The sequence below is a fragment of the Capra hircus genome, chromosome 17, assembly GCF_001704415.2.
Source record: "Capra hircus breed San Clemente chromosome 17, ASM170441v1, whole genome shotgun sequence".
NCBI classification, from domain to species: Eukaryota; Metazoa; Chordata; class Mammalia; order Artiodactyla; family Bovidae; genus Capra; species Capra hircus.
Window position 1 is genome coordinate 2,632,530 of NC_030824.1, and position 22,487 is coordinate 2,655,016.

A 22,487-nucleotide genomic window follows, 5' to 3' on the forward strand; every position below is an offset into this window, starting at 1 on the left:
CAGAAACAATGACTGCCCAGTGGTCACGTGGGCAGCCTAGGTAATGGTGGAAGCAGACTCATGTCCAGCCCTTCTGAAATCCAGACCCAGGGCGCTTTCCTCCATTTCCTCTCTGCTGTGCACTTGTGGTCTCCTACCCGTGCCTGGTAGGCCTGGGTGCCAGCAGGGAGCGGCTCCCCATCCGAATCCCTCAGCAGGACCCCACTGCTCCAGGCTTCTCCGGGATTGCCCTGTCCCATTGCCACACTTAGCAAGGGACCTCCTAACAGTGTCTCAGGAGAGACAGTTCTGCAGAAAAACCTGTGGAGGACAGAGCAGCAGAGGGAACCAGCATCTGCGGAACCCGGGCTTCCTTCCGAGGCACATTCCTTCCAGGACCACGTCTCTCCTTCAGTTAGAGCCCCTGCCTGCCACAGAGGGGGTACCTTTGTCCTCTGTCTCTGATGAGCCTCTGCTGAGGTGACAGCTCAGGAGAGCGAGGCGGGCTCTCAGCTCCCCCCTTCCCGGCCTGGCATCTTCCAGGGTGACGCATCAGTCCAGGCTCAGGAAACTCACTGTCCCCTCTTACATCTCTATTCCCATGTCTTTGCCCATAAAGTCACGAAAATTGAGAAGAGGAGGTGATAATTTCAGAGGCAGAAAACTGACCACTAACTGTATTTCACATCTCAAGGAGCCTGTGACCCCAGGACTGTGGGTACCATGTTGGGAAGGGTTCTGCCCAGTATATCAGCACTCATGAGCACAGGCTTTGGACTCAGACCTGGCACCTTAGGCAGTTATTTGTCATTTGTGAGCCTCAGCTTTGTCTTCTGTACAATGGGGATAATCTACAGGCTTCTCAGGGCCCTTAAATGAGACCATATGAAAAGCCCTGAGCACCAAGCCTGGATTGTGGTGTGAGCCCTGTGTGTGTGGGCTGGTTCTTAGTGAGTGCCTTGTAGTGTCCATGGTCCAGCCCAGCCCTGCTCCCCTAAGCCCTCTGCAACCAGCAGCCTGATATGAGTGGTCACGTCAAGTATCAGGGAAGGAAAAAGGATCGTTTTCATTTCTGTAGCGCCTCCTTAGTGTCGAGGACTAGACGCCCTTAAGTATGTTGTCTCTCTCAGTTATAACAAGGGCCCTGCGAAATAGGGTTTGTTATTTCTCTTTCTTGCAAATGAGAAAATCAAAATGGGGTTACAGAAATTTTCCCAGCTTGATACAGCCGGCAAGAGGCAGAGCTGGCTTTGAGCCAAGTCTGATGGACTCCAGAGCTCATATATGAGTCTTGTGCAAAGAACAGAGGACTTTTTGGCTTTTAAAATCGCCCTTTGGAATTCCATTTCTACCAACAGATGCCCAGGGTGACGGAGCTGGTGCCTGGCCTTTACTGGGAAGTCCTGTTAACATTTCTTGCCCGCTTTGCGTGCCCCCTCCTCCCCAGCCCCGATCAGCTGCCCGAAGAGTCCTCCTCCTCTTTTCTTTGGGCTTCCCCACACTGACGTGGCTTTGACCTTCCAGTGCCCTCTTCCCTGACGTGGTGAACTGTATGCAGACGGACAACCTGGAGCTGAAGAAGCTGGTGTACCTGTACTTGATGAACTATGCCAAGAGTCAGCCCGACATGGCCATCATGGCTGTCAACACCTTTGTGAAGGTGTGGAGGAGCTGGGCGGGGCTGGGAGGGCTGCTCACCGCTCAGTCTCCCAGGGTGCGGCGCCGCTGCCCCGGGGAGAAACATAGAGGCTCCTTTCCACCCATCTGACTCCCCACCTGGGGGCTCTTCCTCCAGTGGAGGGCTCCCACTGTCTCCAGAAAATCAGATGCCTTAGAGCCTGCTAACTCATTCCTGTGAGGCTGCCCCAGGCCTGTGGGTCCCCGTGGACCTGTGTCGTGTGCAGGCTCAGAGTGCAGCATCTGTCTGAGGGCGTCTTGCTGCCCTTCTAGGCTTCGCACCTTCCTGCGTGTTCTGTCCTCCAAGTGGAGGATAAGCAGGGACTCACATTGTTAGCTCTGTGCACCTTTAAAACCTCGGCTCCCCAGCCCTGTTGACATCCACACGTGGGTGAATGGGGTTCTGTGTCCCAGGGCTGGGTGGATGCAGCTCAGATTATGGCTCTGCTCTGTGACCGGCTGAGCTCCTGACCCTCCTGAGAGCCTCAGTCCCCTCACCTGTGAAATGGGAACAGTATTGCCTGTCTGCTCCGAGTATCAGAGGGAGCTCTGCAAAGCCTGGCATCTGGCAGATGCGAGGCACCTCTGCGTGTGGGTGTGTTCCGTCACTTCAGTTGTGGCCAACTCTTTGTGACCCCGTAGACTGCAGCCTGCCCGCCTCCTCTGTCCATGGGGTTTCCCAGGCAAGAATACTCGAGTGGGTTGCTGCTTCCCTCTCCAGGGGATTTTCCTGACCCAGGGATTGAACTGGTATCTCTTGTGTCTCCTGCACTGTCAGGTGGATTCTTTACCTTAGCCGCCGGGGGAAGCCCCAGTGCCCACACACACCCTTCGTTTCGGTGCTGTTGACCACAGTCGGGGGGAGACCCCACAGCAGCCATCTGGTATTGCTCAACCCGCCCCTGCCCCTGGCCAATGGCCGCTTCCCCTCAGGACTGTGAGGACCCCAACCCCCTGATCCGGGCCCTGGCGGTACGGACCATGGGCTGCATCCGCGTTGACAAGATCACAGAGTACCTGTGTGAACCCCTCCGGAAGTGCCTGAAGGACGAGGACCCCTACGTGCGCAAGACGGCGGCCGTGTGCGTGGCCAAGCTCCACGACATCAACGCCCAGCTAGTGGAGGACCAGGGCTTCCTGGACACCCTCAAAGACCTCATCTCTGACTCTAACCCCATGGTGAGTCTCTGCCACCTGCTGTGCCACCTCTGCCACCCTCAGGGTCGCTTTGGGCCTCCCATCAGGCAGCCCCGGTTCTGGGCAGGCAAAGCCCTGGCGGTGGGCTAGCTGCTTTCCTGCCCGCAGTGGTTTGGGCGCCATCTTTGGAGTGAGCTTCTCTGCGCAGCCTCTCTAAGGAGCTGTGTGGCCGCGGGCCAGCCGCCTGACCTTCCCGAGCCCTTTTCTTTCTCAGTAAGCCAGATCTAATTCTGCATGGCTGCCGGGAGTGTGGAAGGTGGTGTGCCTGGCATTAGCCCAGCACGCAGCGGCTGTGCCCTCCTCCCCCTTCCAGTCACCGTCGCCATCACTGTCCTCCCACCAAGACATCAGAGTGCTCTGACCGGGAGGGGCGCCCCCTTCCCCACTTCTCGCAGGGCTGTAGAGGCTCACTCTGGAAGTAGCGTAGCCTGGTGTACTGGGCACTGGGCACGTCTGGGAGGGGAGCTGGCTCCTCATGGCGGCGACAGCAGCAGTTTGGAGAACAATGGGGCCATGTCTAAAATGAAACATATGACCTGCCCCCCCAGACATCTCGTTCTGTGTCCCTCTGAGATGCCCATCGCAGGTGGGCACCCGGGGCCACTACAGGGATGCCGTGGAGTGCTGCGTGGTCAGGGGAGAGTTGAAAACCGCATAGCCCCCTGTGGGAACAGCTGCCCTCGTGGAGGAAAGGGTTGCAGGCCCGGAGCTTCTCCTGGACCCCGCCGTGCTCCAGGCCCAGCTGCACCCACCACCCCGAGGGGTTCCGCAGGAAGCTTCTGGCTCTGAGAGGCACGATTGTCAAGCTCCCAACGAGCTGCTGTGGCTGGTAGAGGGTGACAGTGTGTTAGGTAGCTTTCTCTCGCCAGGAGCTCGGAGCCGATCTCTCTCGTTGTGGTTTTCTTTAATGGCGGGCACGCTTAGTTTCAGCTCACAGAGGAGTCAGTGGAGCGGGTGCCTGCAGTGGGCCTCAGTGCTCCAGACCCTGCCCTTCGGGTCATACCCCTTACAGGGTGTTTGCGCTCTGACCAGCCACCGTCATGAGCTGCCTGCTGCCCTGGCCTGTGGGCAGCGCCCCAGCCTCTGCCTCCTCCACCCTCCCAACAGGTGGTGGCGAACGCGGTGGCTGCCCTCTCGGAGATCGCCGAGTCTCACCCCAGCAGCAACCTGCTCGACCTGAACCCGCAGTCCATCAACAAGCTGCTCACAGCCCTGAACGAGTGCACCGAGTGGGGCCAGATCTTCATCCTGGACTGTCTGGCCAACTACACGCCCAAAGACGACCGGGAGGCCCAGAGGTGAGGGGACCCGGGGCTGGGAGGCCTCGCCAGGCCATATCCCTGAGGCGGGGGCTCCCAGAAGCCGGGCCACAGGCCTCCGGTGGGCCTCTCTCCAGGGCCTCGCCCCACAGACCGTCCTCAGACACAGAGCCAGGCTGGAAGTGGTGTTGCTTCAGGCAGGCAGCTTGCTGCCCACTGGGCACAGAATAGAACCCAGGGCCTGCTCGGGCCACTGACGAGACTTCGGTCACTGCAGGCCGAGGTGGGAGGTGGGTAGCGTGAGAGCCACCGTTCACTGACTCCCACTGGGAGCCTGGGATTCTGCTGGGTGCTTCCCCCGTGCAGGATCATTTTTAAAGCAGCTTCATCATTGTCTGTGGTTCACAGGGAGGTGGAGGAGGTCACAGGTCTCCCAGCTCATGAGAGTCCCAGCTCATGAGTCAGGTCCCCCTGACTCTTGGTGCTAACCAGCATGGTGCCCTTCCCGCTTTGAGCGCCCTCACAGCAGATGGCAGGGAGTTGACATTTCTCCAGTATTTGCTGACAGCCAGGCACTGTGCTCAGTGCTGGACATGCATTGTCTCAGTTAGGCTCCCAGCAGCCATGTGCAGCTGGCATCGTCCTCTCCCATGTTTTAGATGAGGAAACTGAGGCTCTGAGTGATTTTGACCTACAGGAAAGAGGACTGGCATCTAGATCTCCCTCCTACAGAAGACGTGTTATCTTGATAACTAAAAACAGGGTGTTTCCTCCGTTTGTCTCTCCTGTTCGCCCCCCTTGGAACGGACCGCAGCATCTGTGAGCGGGTCACCCCCAGGCTGTCCCACGCCAACTCTGCCGTGGTGCTGTCGGCCGTGAAGGTGCTGATGAAGTTCATGGAGATGCTGTCAAAGGACCTAGACTACTACGGCACGCTGCTCAAGAAGCTGGCGCCGCCCCTGGTCACACTGCTGTCGGCCGAGCCCGAGCTGCAGTACGTGGCCCTGCGAAACATCAACCTCATCGTGCAGAAAAGGTAGCGGTGCTGCTGCGTGCGGGCCCTGCGTGCCCCAGGGCTGGGAGGGGCGGCCTCTGCTGAGAAGGGGCTCCGAAGGGAGACCGACCTGCCGTCGGATAGGGCCTCTCAACGGCTTAAGCCAGGGATTCTTAGCCACTGGTATCTTTGTCTCACAGGGGACATTTGGCAGCGTCTGGAGACATTCTTGGTTGTCATCGTGGGGCCTGTTGCTGCTGGCATCTAGGGGTGGAAGCGGGGAGGCTGCCCCACAGCCTATGGTGCACAGGAGCACCCCCGCGCCACCCTCAGAACGCCAGCAGTGAGAGGCTGAGAAGCCTTGGCTTAGCCTAGGCAGGTAGAGGCTAGCGTGCACTTGTTAACCATGGACAGTGGCTGGTCCGAGTCCCCACAGCCCTCCTGAAGCAGGGTGTTGGGTGGTGTGTGTGCGTGCGTTCTTCCTGGGGAAGGAGTCCAAGCTCTGGAGGCTGGAGGACGACATAGACTCTACATCAGCCTCGGGGCTGCTCAGAGTGCAGAGCACCTGTTTCTCTCCACCCCGCAGGAATGACCACAGCAATGAGCCGCTGCTCCCAAGGGAAGGCACTGGGGTGGCTGGGGCGAACAAGCCGTGAACCATCCTGGGAGGGGCCCGGCAGCTCCGTGCTGGGGGTGGGGCAGGGCAGGCTCTGCAGTTCAGCTTCCAGCCTCTCTGGTCAAACAGCTCCATCAGCAGCTAATTCACAGGCAGAACAAGCACCTCTCGTAAACATTCTCTCTCAGAAGGCTGCACAGGCTCCCTGTCCTTGTATCCTCAGTCTGGTTCTGAGCACATGCCTCAGGTCCCAGAAGCGTCAGGGGAGTTGGGACGTTTGTAGAGGTTTGGGAGGTAAATTCAGGAAAGCTGTCTGAGTGTCTGAGCAGAGGACGAGACGAGAGTCGTCGTTGCAGTGTGGGGCGAGTGAGGTGTCGTGGCTCACGCAGCCCGATCAGCAGAAGGGGCTTCCTGTGCGGGATTTATTCAACAAGCCAGCCTCCCAAGGGGCTGAGCCTGATGCCGAGGCACCGCCAGGCCCAGGCCCCATGTGCGCTGGGCAGCTAGTGCCGAGTCCTGGTGGCGGAAACCACCTCTCCAGCCGTGCAGTGCAGGACCCCACCGCCCCCCCACCCCCCAGCACAACCGAGGCCCTGCTTCTCCAGGAGCCCTCCTGCCCCACCGCAGCCTGCCCAACTCTCCCGCTGTGTCTTCTCCCCTCTTCACCGTTCTCTTCCTCCTCTCTGTTGTGGAAAGGCCGTGGGAGTGGGAGCCAGGGAGGGATGGTGACTCCCATCTCGCTCCCGCCCCGATTAGCACTAGGGGTGTGACCCAGGACAGGCCGCTCCCCTTCAGGTTTCCTCAGCTGGGAAAAGGAGGCGGGGGGGCGGGGTGGTTGCCGGTTGAGGGAGGGGCATGGACACTGCTGACAGTGAGTGCCTTCTCTGAGGCAGGCATGCATCATGCCAGGTGCTTGGCATCTACCTCTCGTGTAGGTGTCCAGGTCGGGGTCCGCAGGACCCCCACACATGCATTCAGAGATTCACTAGAAGGACTCATAGGAGGTGGCATATCGGCCCCATAGCTGTGGTTTATCGGCCTGGTGGGGCTCTACAGCTGGACCGTAGGGAGAAGGCCAGGTGGCGTCTGGAGGAGTCCTCACGCTGACCTCCTGAGTTCCCTCCCCTGTCAGTCAAGGCACAGTCAACCCCTGTGTCCTACTCAGGAAGAGTGGGAGCACTCTCGAGAGCCAGGTTCCCGGATGCCAGGCCTCTCTAGGACTGGCAGTGCAGCCCTGCGATGGTGACGTTTCTGACAGAACGCGTCCCGTCTCATGAGTGAGAAGATGGGCCTGAGGTCACCAGATAGAACTGACCAAGCCCATCGCCTGGTGCCTGTGACCTCCTGAATGTGAAGTGTTTCTTGCTTCCCTTCCTGGGATGTGGTTGGACACGCAGGAGCTGGTCAGAACCTTGGTCACAGGTCCCCTGCCCAGGAGCGTGTGGCCACGGGAGTCACTGCCTTCACGGATGTCAGGCCCCATGTCCGACCCCAGAGATGCCCCAGCAGATGTGAGAGGCCTCTGACCTGCTCTTTGCTCTTTGGGCGCCCTCGCCTACCCCCAGGCCTGAAGTCCTGAAGCACGAGATGAAGGTGTTCTTCGTGAAGTACAACGACCCCATCTACGTGAAGCTGGAGAAGCTGGACATCATGATCCGCCTGGCCTCCCAGGCCAACATCGCCCAGGTCGGCAGGGGGTGGTGTCTGGGCCCTGGGCTTTGTAGGCAAGCTCTCCACGAATGTTATTGGGTACTTTTGTGATTAAGGGGCCTATTCTCTCTGTTGTCACTTATCATCCGCCCATCAGAGCTGATGCGTTAGCTAGATCACCCTAAACAAGGCTTGTCCAGCCCTGACAGGTCGTCCTTCCTGGTTTCCTCTCGGGGCACCTGAGAGCTCCCTCCCTCCCTCAGGACTCGCACCTTGAACGGGAGGCAGGATCCCATCGGGCTTGTGTCTGTGCGCACTCCCAGCCCAGGGGTGTTCGGGAGGGCGCCCTGCCAGATCCCCCTAACTCCATCTCGTCTGTCTGGGCCCCAGGTGTTGGCGGAGCTGAAAGAGTATGCGACCGAGGTGGACGTGGACTTTGTACGGAAGGCTGTGCGAGCCATTGGCCGTTGTGCCATCAAGGTGGAGGTGAGCCTCTGAGACTGTCCTGGGTGGGAGGAAGGAGGAAGGACAAGGAGTCCAAAACCGGGAGACCAGTCTGACTCAAACAGCATCTTTCAGCTGCTCACGACCCAGCAGGGCCTGAGGGTCACGGCTGGAGCCCTACAGGCTCCCGTGGTACAGATTTGGCTCCTCCTCATCTGTAATCTTCCTTGGGCCTCTGAGTTGCTGCAGATGAAATCAGCCCGTCATCATCATGGGATCTCCTGCAGCGTTAGCGCAGATGGTGGGGCAGCCCAAGCTGATGGTGGCCCCAGTAGACTTAGCTTTCACTTCATGGACTTTGGGGCAGGGGGCTCTGCCTGCTGAATGTTTTGGCACGTTTCACAATTCAACTGTCTGTGTGCCCTTTTTTCCATATTTTCAAGGGTCACTGAGACCCCTGTGTCCTGGCCCTTCATCCTTCATGTTCTCTGCCTCTGGAGATGTTCTTGGGCCACTGACCTGACTCTCCTTAAATGGGTCCCTGGATGCCAAGGGGTCCCTTGAGCCCAGCCTCTCAAGACTTTTCCCCTTTGACGCCTCTGATGGCAGTGAGGAGTCGCTCCCACAGTCTGACACAGTATGTTGGAATTAGGGGGTGTGGGGAGGCCTGGCCCACGCTCTCCTCTCCCCACACAGCAATCCGCCGAGCGCTGCGTGAGCACACTGCTCGACCTCATCCAGACCAAGGTCAACTACGTGGTTCAGGAGGCCATCGTGGTCATCAAGGACATCTTCCGCAAGTACCCCAACAAGTGCGTGGCCACTGCTCCTGCCTGTCAGGGCGCTGCAGTTCTGGGGCCAGGTGGGGCGGAGGAGCACGGGGAGCACTCCCTCTTCCTCTCTTCCCTGCTGCTCTGCGCCCCAGGCCTAAACAGGAACCAAGGTGGAAAGGACAAAGCTCATATCCTCTTCCCCACCAGCCTCTTTGGCTCTTGTAAAGTAGCTGCCCGTGTCTCTGGGCGCCCTCAGCGCTCACATGTCGCCGCACCCTGTTGTCCAGGTATGAGAGCGTGATCGCCACGCTGTGTGAGAACCTAGACTCCCTGGATGAGCCCGAGGCGCGAGCCGCCATGATCTGGATCGTGGGCGAGTATGCCGAGCGGATAGACAATGCGGACGAGCTGCTGGAGAGCTTCCTGGAGGGCTTCCACGATGAGAGCGCCCAGGTGAGGTGCACCTCCGGGACTCAGGGCCCTGCCCCTCCTGACACCACCCTCGCCGCGGGGGCATTCATGTGAGAGGTGAACGGGGGACAGGCGTGGTCCCTTTCGTCCCTCACGGTGGTGCCTAAGGGGCGCTCCTGAGGACAGTCTGTGGCGGAGGACTCTGAAGGCTGCAGATGTTTCTGGTTATGTTGTTGTTTTTAATTATTTTGGCCCTGCTGGATCTTCATGGCCCCATGTGGGTTTCTCTAGTGCAGTAGTCGGGGCCACCCTCCAGCTGCGGCGTGCGGGCTCCCCATTGCGCTGGCTTCTCTTGTGGGGCGCGGGCTTGGTTGCCCCGGGGCCTGTGGGGTCTTCCTGGAGCAGGGATCGAACCTTTGTCTCCTGCGTCGGCAGGTGGGTTCTCATCCACTGTACCACCACAGAAGTCCTGACTTTGTTTTAGTTTTGTATTTATGGTTGGATAGGAATTACACTGACTTAGTTCAAAACCTAAAAGACACGAAAGGATCTGTAGTGAAAATTCTGCTTCCTGCCCCTCTCCCGGCCTTGAGTTCTCCTCCCGGAAAGCACCATGTTACTCATTGGTTTCTGTGGGGAGGGTGGGTGGGTTTGCTTCCAGAGAGAGCGAGTTTAGGAACATACCAGCCAGTTCCTCTACAGAGACAAAAAATAGTCAATTTTCATCACTTGTGATACTTAACATTCCATAAAGTCAAATTCTGATTTAGTAAGCTAAACCCTTGCTCCCAGGAGAAATAGAGTCTTGTTTCTGTACACCTTCGGTCACTGCATGTTTGTCTGCTGGTCAAGATAAACATCGTTTTACATGTGTTTTGTTTAAAGACACCTTGCTTAATACACTCCGTTGATTCATTAGCATTAACTCAAGGCCAGCAGCTGTAACTCACACCTGAACAAAGCTCATCTGACACATGTATTTTCTCCAAAGGCATATCTCAGCCTTCCTGCCCTTAGGAGCCCCAGACAGCTCTGCAGCTCTATATTAGGGTGAGGTGGGCCCCTTGTAAACAGCAAAATCACCAACAAAAGGCCCCAAGCTGTGGACAGCGTGGCACGTTTACGATGAGAACTGAGCACCACCTCACTTCACCTCAGCCAGGAGCTTGTACGTCAGGCAGCGCACACATTCGCTGCTCTGCACACCTGTGAATGACTGTGAAGGTGCCGTAAGCATGGGTTTCTGGGTCATGAGTAAATGTTAGCAAGCAGATTTGCAGGTGTGTCCTGTGTGAATCATGAGGACCAACTGTTTATGTATTTCCTTCTCACTTATTTTTAATTATTATAGCAAACCATGCAAATTCAAACTGATCAGCAAGTTGTATTTTTCCCTTAAAAATACGTCTGAAAGCCATGACATTGTGAGAGCTTTTTACAGCTTCCTAGCTTCACGCAGAAGGACCCTGTTTAAGCAGGGTCCCTGACTGGTATTTAGGTGTCCAGCCTTCTGCTCTTTTAAACAGCTCTGCTGGGAGCAAACTGTGGCAAGCTCGTCTGCAGGTACAGCTGGAGAACGGGTTCTTAGGAGTGTGGTGCTGGTAGGAGGGCCTGTGCGTTGCCGGTCTGGGTTGCTGTGTCCAGACTGCCCTGGCGCAGAGGTGGTTCTGGTTTACACTCCCATCATGGAGGCCGGGGGGGCCCATCTCCTTGTCTCCTGGCCAGCCTAGGGCGTCCTCAGACTTGGTGTGTGTAAATTGCCCGCTTCCTGTGCCTCATGGGAGGCAAGTTCAGAGCTTTTATAAGAATACTTAGTGCTTTGCGATTTGGGGACTTACTTTAGATTGTCTTTTTGAGTCCCCTCATCCTGGCTGCTGAGCCTCTCCAGCCGTGGGCAGGGGAGGGGCTGAGATCAAAATGCCAACATCTGTTGGATCATGGAGAAAACAAGGGACTCCAGAAAAACATCTAATTCTGCTTCATTGACTATACTAAAGCCTTTGTGTGGATCACAACGAACTGTGGTAAATTCTTAAAGAGAAGGAAATACCAGACCACCTTAGCTGTCTCCTGAGAAACCTGTATGCAAGTCAAGAAGCAACAGTTAGAACTAGATGTGGAACAGCTGACTGGTTCAAAATTGGGAAAGGAGTATGACAAGGCTGTGTACTGTCACCCTGTTTATTTAACTTATATGCAGAGTACATCATGCGAAATGCTAGTCTAGATGAATCACAGGCTGGAATCAAGACTGCCAGGAGAAATCAACAACCTCAGATATGCAGATGACACCACCCTAATGGCAGAAAGTGAAGAGGAGCTAAAGAGCCTCTTGGTGAGGGTGAAAAAGGAGAGTAAAAAAGCTGGCTTGAAACTCAGCATTCAAAAAACTAAGATCATGGCATCTAGTCCCATCACTTCATGGCAAATAGAAGGGGAAAAAGTGGAAACAGTGACAGATTTTATTTTCTTAGGCTCCAAAATCACTGTAGATGGTGACTGTAGCCATAAATTCAAAGACACTTGCTCCTTGGAACAATAGCTATGACAAACCTAGACAGCATATCAAAAAGCAAAGATATTACTTTGCCAACAAAGGTCCGTATAGTCAAAGCTACGGTTTTTCCAGTAGTCACATACCAGTGTGAGAGTTGGACCATCAAGAAGACTGAACGCCAAGGAATTGATGCTTTTGAAGTGTGGTGTTGGAGAAGACTCTTGAGAGTCCCTTGGACAGCAAAGAGATCAAACTAGTCAATCCTAAAGGAAATCAGCCCTGAATATTCATTGGAAAGACTGATGCTGAAGCTCCAATACTTCGGCTACCTGATGCAAAGAGTCGACTCATTGGAAAAGACCCTGATGCTAGGAAAAATTGAGGGCAAATGAAGGGGACAACAGAGGATGAAATGGTTAGGTAGCATCACTGACTCAAAGGATAGTAATTTGAGCAAACTCCAGGAGATAGTGAAGGATGGAGGAGCCTGGTATGCTGCAGTCCATGAGGTCACAGAGTGTCAGCCATGACTTAGCAGCTGAGCAACAAGCCCTGAGCTGCAGGCTGACTCAGGCCTCAGTGTGTTGGCGGGGGAGGGGGAGCTAGGCAGGGAGCTGACTCAGCCTTGGTCCAGGCAGCACAGCAGACGGATAGGGGTGAATGAGTGCCAGCAGCCAGCAGCCCGGGGCTGGGGAGAACTTGGTGAAGAGTCCCTGTGTGGTGGTGTTACCAACAGCCATGACCGCTGTTGTGCCTTGGGCAGAGGACACGGTTTTTTCCATGTGTTGTCTCGTTAACTTCCCATCAACCCTGTGAGGCATTGCATCCATTTTATAGAGGAGGAAGCAGCCTCAGCCGTTAAGTGACTTGTCCAGGGTCACCGGCTGGGAAGTGATGAAGTCAGCATTCAGAGGAAGTGCTGTCTCGCTCTGGCTCCAAGTCTGCCTCCACGGCTTGTGTCTTCTGGACCCCCAGAACCCCTGAAGTAGGCCGCGCTCTCCCTCACCAGCTGAGGGCGAGTGGCCTTCTGCCGGCTACAGGGCCAGGGACTTGAGCCAGGTCTGGAAGCCAGTCCCCAGCCGCCTCTGGCCTTGGAGACAGCCAGCCTGCTCCTCCGCCGTTGGCCCCTGTGTCCCCAGATCGCAGGGACTCTGGAGGGATTCCTCCCAGCGTCAGCCTGTCCTTCGCAGCAGCAGCTCCGCCGCTTGTTTCCAGAAGTGCCAGCCTTTGGACGGGCCCAGAAGCTGCTGCCAGCCCCGCCACCGCCCTTCTGCCGCAGGCCCATCCCTGGCACCATCTGGGGAGCCTCTGGTTGTCTTCCTGTGCCAGGGCTGACAAAATGGGATGGGGCTAAGGAAGGGCTGCGTGCGGAGAACTGTTCTTTCAGAGGTGTGCTTTTAGTCAGCAAGTTTTGTGTTTTTTTCTGGCAAATTTCTCTCAAGTGCCTGTTTTTTGCCAGGCTCTGGAGTGAGCAATAGCCGGGGATGCAGCAGGGACAGACTCGAACCCCGCCCTCAGGGGCTTCTCCGCAGGGCGGCCAGGTGGCTGCAAAGCGTTGCCAGCACTGTGGGGTGGCACCAGTGAGCAGGGCTGGAGCTGCAGAAGTGGGGAGGGGTGCAGGAGGCATGCTCAGGAGTAGACAGGGCGGGCGGGAGCTGGGGCTGCTGGGGGCTGGGCAGGGCTCCACCTTTGGAGGAAGGCTCCGTGGGCCCAGTTGCCCCCGTCTGCTCGGCATCCCTGGCACTCGGTCCCCTTGTTGGTGGGTGGTCTCTGGTAAGCACACGAGGCACATGTGTTGCCCCCATGAGCTGAGTTCCTGAAGGCTGTGGACCTGGATCCCTGATGGGTTTCTGGGGCCCTAGCACTGGGCAGCAGTCCCCAGGCGGCCTGGGGCTCCGCACAGCTCTGCGGCCAGCTCCTCCTGACCATTCGGGCCAAGGTCCAGACTACTCAGCACGGCCACCCCGCTGCTGGCTTGGCCTGTTTGCGTGGCCAGCCCAGGAGAGCCGCTCTCAGCCTTTGAACACCCCTTCAGTCTCTGAGGTCCTCCTCTGGTTCCCTGCGGTCCCCACCCGGAGCTCCCCCTCCACCCTTGCCTCCTCTCCGTCCTCCTCAGGTGCAGCTGCAGCTACTGACGGCTATCGTGAAGCTCTTTCTGAAGAAGCCGACAGAGACCCAGGAGCTGGTGCAGCAGGTCCTCAGCTTGGCCACGCAGGTGGGTGCGGCCTCCCTTGGTCCACCCAGGGAGCCAGATTGGGAGTCCCGCCCCTAATCCCCAGCTCAGGGAGCTCAGTCAGACAGATAGGGTGGGTGGGGGTGGGGGCGATGCTGAGCCAGCCTGTAAATCAAGAGGAGAGGGAAGTCCCGCAGTTGGCAGGGAGCGGGGACAGGGGCAGGCTGGCCTGAGGGGAAACCAGGGGGCTGGGCTGTGTCTGCTCTGCGCCTAAAGGAGCAGGCTCCCACCAGCACTCAAGCAGTCAAGTTAGCAACCCTGTGACCCCCAGTTGTGGGCTCCCCCTCCCCATCTCCCACGTGCGTGGCGTTTCACGCCCTTCTTGTCATCTCCCAGGACTCAGACAACCCGGACCTGCGGGACCGTGGCTACATCTACTGGCGCCTGCTCTCCACGGACCCCGTGGCTGCCAAGGAGGTGGTGCTGGCCGAGAAGCCGCTCATCTCCGAGGAGACAGACCTCATCGAGCCCACGCTGCTGGACGAGCTCATCTGCTGTATCGGCACGCTGGCCTCCGTCTACCACAAGCCGCCCAGCGCCTTTGTGGAGGGGGGCCGGGGCGTCGTGCACAAGAGCCTGCCACCCCGCACCGCCTCGTGAGTCTGGGGGCCAGTCGCCGGCCCACCTCCCTGGTTCAGTAGCACAGCGCTCGCACCTGAGTCAGAGCAGAATTACGATTCTAGCGACCCTAGTGAATGCTCACTGCACACCAGGTGTGGACGAGGTGACCACAGCTCTGAGAGACGTCCTCCCTGAAGAGACAGGGACCAGAGGCAGAGAGCGCTTGAGAGCCTGGTGAAGAGCACAGGCAGCAGAGCTGGGCTCAACCCGATTCTGCCCGCCTCCAGAGCCTGTTCCGCTCAGGTGCTCCCCTGCAGCTCCCACAGCTTTCTGGCCTGGGTGTCCTGTCCTCCAGGACTTTAAAGTGGACTGAGCTGGGGGAATACAGACGGCCCTCCCTCCCCTCAGCCCAGAACAAGATGGATCAGGTGTGGGAAGGGAAGGAAGTGGGGTGTAGACAGGCTCCCGGGACAGTGAGGTGGCCCCGTGCCTCTGCGGGGGGCGGATCCTGGAGACGGGGTCTGGCCTCCCCAAGATGGCACTGCTCCCCGCCCTGCTGAGCCTTTCCCCACATCCCGGCAGGAGCGAGAGCACAGAGAGCCCAGAGACAGCCCCCGCTGGAGCGCCCCCCGGAGAGCAGCTGGACACTGTCCCCACGCAGGGCGACCTGCTGGGCGACCTCCTCAACCTGGACCTCGGGCCTCCAGTCAGCGGCCCACCCCTGGCCACCTCCGCGGTGCAGATGGGCGCCGTGGACCTGCTTGGAGGCGGCCTCGACAGCCTGGTATGTCCTAGGCCCCTGGACGAGGTTGAGGGTGGTCTTCAGGGAGGGATCAGGATCTGCCAGATGCCATCCAAGGATCAAGTAACTCCGTATTGGTGAGAAGCTGAGGCATAAAGCGGTCAGGTGGCCGTCCTGCCTAGCACACATAGCTGTTAAGTGGCAGACACGGGATTTAGCCGCTTGCCAGGCTGCTGAACCCCAAGAGTCCTGGGGGCTCTTCTCCCTTGCCCTCTGAGTCTGGCCCTGTGGGCACCTTGGCCCTGTAAGGCAGGGGGAGCCACCCCTGCACCCATTCCCCCACACGTGGCACCGACTGGGGTAGCCGCCTGGCAGGCCTGAGAGAGGCCCACGAGAGGGTGGGACAGCCCCACCCTGTGAAGGCGGTGGCAAGAAGGCCTGCTGTCTCCTTGGGATTCTTCAGGCAGCTGAGAGCCAGGTGGAGGTGGCACCTGGGCCCTTATCACTTGGCCATGCCCAGCTCAGGTCCCCAAGGCCACAGCACAGGGAAGGGTCAGAAGGACGAGGGTGGTCGAGTGGGACCGGGGGTGCAGAGGGGCTGCCCATCATAGAGACCTGGGCCCCTCCTAGGCCGCTGCAGTCTCGCACAGGCCCCGTAGGGTTGGGTGGGACAGCCATGACTAACCTTCCGCCTCTTTCCTCCCTGTCTTGTCTCTGTGTGTCTTCTTCCTGGCTTTCCCTCTGCATGTGGCTGCCTGTTCTCTTCACCCTGCCTGCTTCTGCTGGGAGATGGGGGATGAGCCTGAAGGGGTATGGTTCAACCCTGTGCCACCAAGCCTTCATCCTGCTGCTCCTCAATCACCTGCCCGGCGACCCGGGGTGGGGGGTGGCAGGGCCGTCGGCCCACCCTCACCACCCTCCAGTGAAGTTACCTTGCCATCTGGAGGCCCCCGCAAGCCCTCTCTGACCCCCTGGGATGTGCTCCAGTCTCTGAGCACGGCCCCCTCATAGCACTGTGTTAGGCACCCCTTTTATCCATGGGCTGTCAGTTTGTGAGCGTGCCCAGCTCTTCCCCTCGGGGCTTGTAGGGCATGGGAGGGCTCGGCCTCTCCTCTCCACCCACCTCACTCTGTCTTGTTTCTGCAACTTAGAGGTGACCTGAAGGCAGCCCTGCAGGACGCCCTCTTGCCCTCCCCCGTCTTCTAAAGGGCTGGGCGGCCGTACTTGCCCTGGCGTGCCTGCCTCTGACCCCTTTCCCCTCCCTCTAGATCGGGGCCCCCAGCTTTGTGGCACCCCCAGCAGCAGCAGTACCAGCCAACCTAGGAGCGCCCATGGGCAGTGGCCTGAGTGACCTCTTTGATCTGACCAGTGGCGTGGGCACCTTGTCGGGATCCTATGTGGCTCCCAAAGCAGTAAGTGCCGTGGCCCCGTGGGAGGTGGGAGGTGGACTTGTGGGCTCCTTCAGTGGCCAGCTGGGTGGGGTTGGCTCAGGCCAGCCAGGTTGCCCGGAGCAGCAGGAGCACGGGGAAGGGGCGCTGGGTCTGGTCTGGAGGCCTCAGGAAGCCTTCTCAGAGGGGGCGTTGCTGGAGCTCAGTCCTCCGGATCAAGTCAGAATTGGCAAGGCGACAGTGGGGAGCTGAGGGGGCGTGCTTGCCTTCCAGAGAATGGCAGAAGCCCTGTGCAGCGACTGGTCAGTGGTTCTCAGTGTGGCTCAACCCAGGGCCCCAGACTGATGACAGGCGCTTCATAGCACCCCTCCTTTTCTAATGAATGAGATCTACCTACTCATAAAATTTCTGAAATGTTAAGATGCTGTCATCACATACGGAGACTTAAAAGGAGAAGAACAGAATGCTTCATTTCACCGTGGTGAAGGCTTGGGCACACCCGCCTCACCAGATCTCATGGCGTTGCCAGGGGTTGGCAGCAGTGCAGAGTCATTGTGGCACCACAGCTCGGGTGCCATGAGTGATGGGCCAGAGGCGCCTTTCGTTTCTAATACAGCGACTGACTCCCAGTAAAGTTCCAGATGAAACAAAGAACAGGCTTCCGTTGATTTCACCATCCTTAAGTTCCTGGGAATTTTAAGGCATGCTGAAACCCTGCAGAAAATACTCAAGGTCTGCAGGACAGTGGCTCCTGGTGAAGCCTGCCATCTCCACACTGCCTTCCTGACCCCAATCAGCCTGGAGGTGCCCCAGATACCCCTGTGCCACCCAGGTAGTCCCAGCCTACTCCAGACACTGGCTGGACTAGCGCTGAGGAGGAAGGGAGCTGGCAAGGTCACGGCCCCAGCTCTGAGGCTTTGCTCTCCATCCTGGCACAGTGGGTTTTAAGCAGAAACGAAGCCTAAAGAGCGATCACTTTGGCCACTGTGTGGAGGCCAAACTTAAGGACTAGAGCAGAAGCCAGGAGCCCATGAGGAGCTGTCGACTGCTGATGGCGGCCGGACAGGAGGGCTTTGTAGGGGTGGAGACAGGCTGGGCTGGAAGGAGGCCTGGGAGGATGTGGGGGCGGCGGGGAGAAGGGTTCTGGCTGGCAGTGGCGAGGGCTGGCGAGGGAAGGAGAGCTGAGGACAGCGTGGTGTGGGCTGGGCCCTTGGCCCCAAGGAAGCTGCCAGAGGGGACGGACGTGGCCTGAGCCTCACAACTCTCAGCCAGTGCCCCTCTCTCTTCCAAGGTCCCCTCCCCAGAGCAGGATCCAGCAGGGCTTCTGGGGCCCAAGGACATGTCCCTTATGATGAGGGGAGCTGCCAGCCAGCACCTGCGCTGCCCCAGCCTCCCTGGGTGTGCCTGCCAAACTACAGTGGCGGTGGCCAGTAGAAGGGGTGGGAGGATCTGGGCCTGGGGGCCCCCAGTAGGCGGCAAGTCTAGCACCAGCGGCCTCCCACTTCTGTGGAGGGGTGCACGAATGTGGCACAGCCCCCAGCCCGCAGAGTCCTCCCAGCAGCCATGTGGCGCTGGCATTCCTGTGTTCTAGTTGAGAAATCTGAGTGCTTTAAGGTCCTATAGCTGATGAGTGACAAGAGTCTGGAAGTGAATATAGGGCTGTGGCACCAAATCCCCTGCCCGCGATCCTTAGGTGATCCTAAAGTGTTTGAGAACCTCAGCGCCATGGTTGTCAGAATCAGCTTGCTTTCTGCATGTGGATTCGTTTTAACATGTATTAGCGCTGTTTTGTTTTAGTGGAGGACCAGGTGACTGTATCAGCTGGAGGGAGAGGTGAAGGGATCGCCAGGATAGGAGTAATCAGGGCAGGCTGCCTGGAGGAGGAGTCCTTTTCCACACGGGCAGGACTTTCCCCTGCCACCTTAGTCACAGGGATGTGGGTGTGCTCTCCATCCAGAAGTAGTGACTGTGTAGGCTGCCTTTTTCTCACAGCACTGTGACCACCTCAAATTGTTTGTTGTGCCTGCAGTCCCAGCCCCTCCTGGTCAAGGAGGGTGAGGCTGTCATATGTACAAGAACTTGAAGTTCCTCAAATATTGTAGTCAGCAGGAGCTGACAGTTCTGGACTCCATGAGCCTACAGTGACCAGGAGACACAATATCCCACCCCTAACAGTGAGGACGGTAATGGTGCCAGTTCTGAAGAACCTGGGAAGGAAGCCTGGTGGAGGGGTGAGGCAGGGCAGTCACCCTGGGGTCCTGAGTGCTCTCTGTGCTCCCAGTCATAGCTCACAACTAAAACCCCGAGATTCTGCCCACAGATTTGTTTGGTGGAGCAAAGGATGAGCAGGTTAGCAAGTAGGATGGGATGGGGGTGGAGAGTGCTGTCTAAGCAGAGGAGACTGTGTGTGTGTTTGTGTGTGTGTGTGGACTGTGTGTGTGTGTGTGTGTGTGTGTGTGTGTGTGTATGGACTGTGTGTGGTGTGTGTGTGTGTGGACTGTGTGTGTGTGTGGACTGTGTGTGTGTGTGTGTGTGGACTGTGTGTGTGTGTGTGTGGACTGTGTGTGTGTGTGGACTGTGTGTGTGTGTGGACTGTGTGTGTGTGTGTGGACTGTGTGTGTGTGTGTGTGTGTGACTGTGTGTGTGTGTGTGTGGACTGTGTGTGTGTGTGTGTGTGTGTGTGGACTGTGTGTGTGTGTGGACTGTGTGTGTGTGTGGACTGTGTGTGTGTGTGGACTGTGTGTGTGTGTGGACTGTGTGTGTGTGGACTGTGTGTGTGTGTGGACTGTGTGTGTGTGTGGACTGTGTGTGTGTGTGGACTGTGTGTGTGTGTGTGTGGACTGTGTGTGTGTGTGGACTGTGTGTGTGTGACTGTGTGTGTGGACTGTGTGTGTGTGTGTGGACTGTGTGTGTGTGTGGACTGTGTGTGTGTGTGGACTGTGTGTGTGTGTGTGGACTGTGTGTGAGTGTGAGGCCCGAGGAGCCATGCACACTGACCCAGGGAGGGCACCCTGCTGGGGAGGCCGTGGGCAGTGGAGGCATTGCACCACTGAGGGGGCTTTGGGGTGCCGTGACGAGATCTGCCTTCCTAAAGATGGCTCTGGCTGCTCTGGAAACTGGGGCTAGAAGACTTGGGCAGACATGTATACACCTATGGCTGATTCATGTTGATGTTGGACAGAAAACAAAATTCTGTAAAGCAATTAACCTTCAATTAAAAAAATAAATTAATTAAAAAAAGAAAAAAGACTTGGGCAGCTACCCGGGTGGCTGCCATCTTACCTGGGGGCTCTGATGGTGGCTTACCCCCGGGTGGTGCCTGTGGATAGGGGAAAGTGGAGGACGTGGTGTCGGGGGAGGAGGTGACCTTGACGGGACTTGGGCTGGGTGACTCTGGCCATGTTCACTGACAGGGCCCCTGGTGAGGCTGGCCTCGGGTGGGGCTGAGCCGGCCTGGTAGGAATGGCAGCCAGAGAGGTGTCTGTATATCCGTAGGATAGCATCCGTGTCCCTCCTGGGCAGGGCTTTGATCCATGCCATTCACTCAGCAAATGTTCCCTGAATACCAGTCTTACACCAAGCTCCGAGCCAAGGATGCAAGACAGAAAAGCAGAGCCTTCACCCTCAAAGTGCTGTCCGGGCGCAGAGGAGACAGTTTATCTGCAAGAACGTCATTGCCGCAGAGCCCAGACAAGGACCCTGGGGAACGGTTTCCCGGAGGAGCTGGCTCTGGAGCTGAGCGTTGGAGGACAAGGGCAGCCAAGCAGTCAGGAAAGGCCTGCCAGGCGAGAGGTCCTCCTGGGTCCTGTCGCTGCTCAGGCCTGTTGGTGCAGTTAAAGGCCAGCCCTGCCATCTGTGAGGAGATCAGGCTGTGACCACCTGGGGTCCTCTGGCTCTGGCCAGGCCCCAGGCACCCGTGGGCTCTCAGTCTCCTGGGCTTATCTGGAGGCTGGTGGGGCCTGCCGGTCTCTCCAGCTTCCTCTGAGTGTTCTTGCTTTGACCTCTGGAGACTTGGGTCAGGTTTGGGGCACACCGAGGCCTCCCTGTCCCATGCTGCTCCAGCAGGTGGCCACCCTGAGGCGGGGCCCCCGGGCAGGCTGTGCAGGGTCCTTCCTCTCATCCTGAGGCTCACGCGGTCATCTCTTGGCAGTCCAGGCAGGTGTGGTTCATCTGAGAGGCCCCTTCAGGTGTGAGAGAAGGGAGCAGGGGAAGGACCCTCAGGTGGGCTGTGGCGTGGGGGCTGTGGCAGCGCCCTCCCCATCGTCTTCCCTGCAGGTCTGGCTGCCGGCCATGAAGGCCAAAGGGTTGGAGATCTCGGGCACCTTCACCCGCCAGGCAGGCTCCATCTCCATGGACCTGCAGCTGACCAACAAGGCCCTGCAGGTCATGACCGACTTCGCAATCCAGTTCAACCGCAACAGGTGAGCCCCCGAGGCCGGCCTGCCGATGGCCCGCGCTGGGGCCTGCGGGCCCGGCCCCGCTTTCTGCTGGAGGAGGGTCTTCCTCACAACTGCAGCTCTGGTCAGCTCTCTCTGATGCAGTGATTTTCCTCACTGTGACCTCTCTTTGTGGGCACCAAAGTCTGAGGTCAGTGGTGGGGAGCTGGGAGGGTAAGGCACCTCCCTTTAGTATGACCTTTCCCCAGCGCCCAGGGGGGTGTTTCCCTGACAAAATCTCCGGACCTGAGCAGCTCCCCTCTCAGGGCGTGTCTCGAAGAAGGTGGACAGGGAGCGAGCGGTGCCTCTGGGAGTGGTGTCCGCTCCCAGCACCTCACCCCCAGGGTCCCCTGCACTGGGGGTCAGTCGGGAAGGCCTCCTTGGACCCAGCCAGCTAGGCCAGGGCTCTCTGGGAAATGCAGGCAGCCTCTCCTGATGATCCTTCTTCCTGAGTGGCTCTGGTGATGAGCAAACTGAGCCTCTAAGAAGTTGACTGAAGGGGTTGCTCCTCAAGGAGAGCCTGTGCGCCAGTGTGTTCTGGCCACCTGTCCGACGAGGGAGGTGGGCCCTCTGCTCCTCTGCCTCATGGAGCCTTGCAGGCCCCCAGGAGTGCTCCTGGTCATCGCTCACAGTGAACTTACGGTGTGTGGACAACTCCCTGGGCACCAGGCCTTGTGTCGAGAACTTTAGGAGTCTTTGTCTCTCTTGAGCCCCTTCACAGCCCAGTGAAGTTGATGCCATTAAGTCCCGTTTAGTAGAAAAGGAAGTGGCGGGAGAATGGCGTTGAGACATGTATACTATCATGTAAGAAACGATTCGCCAGCCTATGTTCAATACAGGATGCTTGGGGCTGGTGCATGGGGATAATCCAGAGAGATGATATGGGGTGGGAGGTGGGAGGGGGATTCAGGATTGGGAGCTTGTATACATCCGAGGTGGATTCATGTCAATGTATGGCAAAACCAATACAGTATTGTAAAGTAAAATAAAGTAAAAATTAAAAAAAGAGGAAAAAAAGAAAAGGAAGTGGCAGCCCACTCCAGTATTCTTGCCTGGAGAATCCCATGGACAGAGGAGCCTGGCAGGCTATAGTCCATGGGGTCGCAAGAGTTGGACAGGACTTAGTGATTAAACCACCAAAGTAGGTAATGATACCTGAGCTCAGAGAGGGTGAATGCCTCACCCAAGGTCACAGTCGGCAGAGGTCAGGCTCCCAGGAGAGCCGGGAGTGCTGAGGCACCATGATGGCATTGGCGTCCCCACGTCATCCCCTGCTGTGTCCCGGGTGGATCTGAGACCACCATGGGCGGAGCACAGGCTGAGGTCAGGCAGCTCAAGCTCTGGGCTTCAGCAGTGCCACGCACCCAGGCCTGGGCCCGCCTCTCCCTGAGTCCCTGTGTCCTGGAAGACGGGAGGGTATGTGCCTGTCGCTGTGTTTACAAGGCCAGGACTTCAGATGCCTCGCCTGGGCACGGGGAGTACTCAGTCCGTGCTCCCGGTCGGTACCGTGGTGACTTACCTTCGCAGAGCCCGTGGCCAGCATCTCTCACGTTCTTGGTGCCCTCTGATTTGCCCACATGCCACTTTACCAAGAGGCAGGGCTTTCCTGAAGCTCTGTGGCCGTTGTGTG

At 58.0% G+C, this 22,487-nt stretch overlaps 1 protein-coding gene across 4 annotated transcripts in view; it reads left to right on the top strand.

Moving 5' to 3' along the window:
* The window catches only part of AP1B1 (adaptor related protein complex 1 beta 1 subunit), a 52,402-nt gene that overhangs the window by 25,890 nt on the left and 4,025 nt on the right, over positions 1 to 22,487 (top strand). For 2 of the 4 annotated variants that reach the window (XM_018061021.1, XM_018061022.1), the window contains exons 4-17: positions 1,504 to 1,639; positions 2,590 to 2,835; positions 3,961 to 4,151; positions 4,927 to 5,148; positions 7,288 to 7,408; positions 7,763 to 7,858; positions 8,513 to 8,628; positions 8,877 to 9,042; positions 13,614 to 13,712; positions 14,067 to 14,326; positions 14,874 to 15,075; positions 15,823 to 15,843; positions 16,302 to 16,445; positions 20,697 to 20,842. In XM_018061021.1, coding sequence (XP_017916510.1) covers positions 1,504 to 1,639; positions 2,590 to 2,835; positions 3,961 to 4,151; positions 4,927 to 5,148; positions 7,288 to 7,408; positions 7,763 to 7,858; positions 8,513 to 8,628; positions 8,877 to 9,042; positions 13,614 to 13,712; positions 14,067 to 14,326; positions 14,874 to 15,075; positions 15,823 to 15,843; positions 16,302 to 16,445; positions 20,697 to 20,842 — 2,166 coding nt within the window. The remainder of the gene's footprint in view (positions 1 to 1,503; positions 1,640 to 2,589; positions 2,836 to 3,960; positions 4,152 to 4,926; positions 5,149 to 7,287; positions 7,409 to 7,762; positions 7,859 to 8,512; positions 8,629 to 8,876; positions 9,043 to 13,613; positions 13,713 to 14,066; positions 14,327 to 14,873; positions 15,076 to 15,822; positions 15,844 to 16,301; positions 16,446 to 20,696; positions 20,843 to 22,487) is intronic. The other 2 variants (XM_018061024.1, XM_018061023.1) reach the window with 1 other exon arrangement.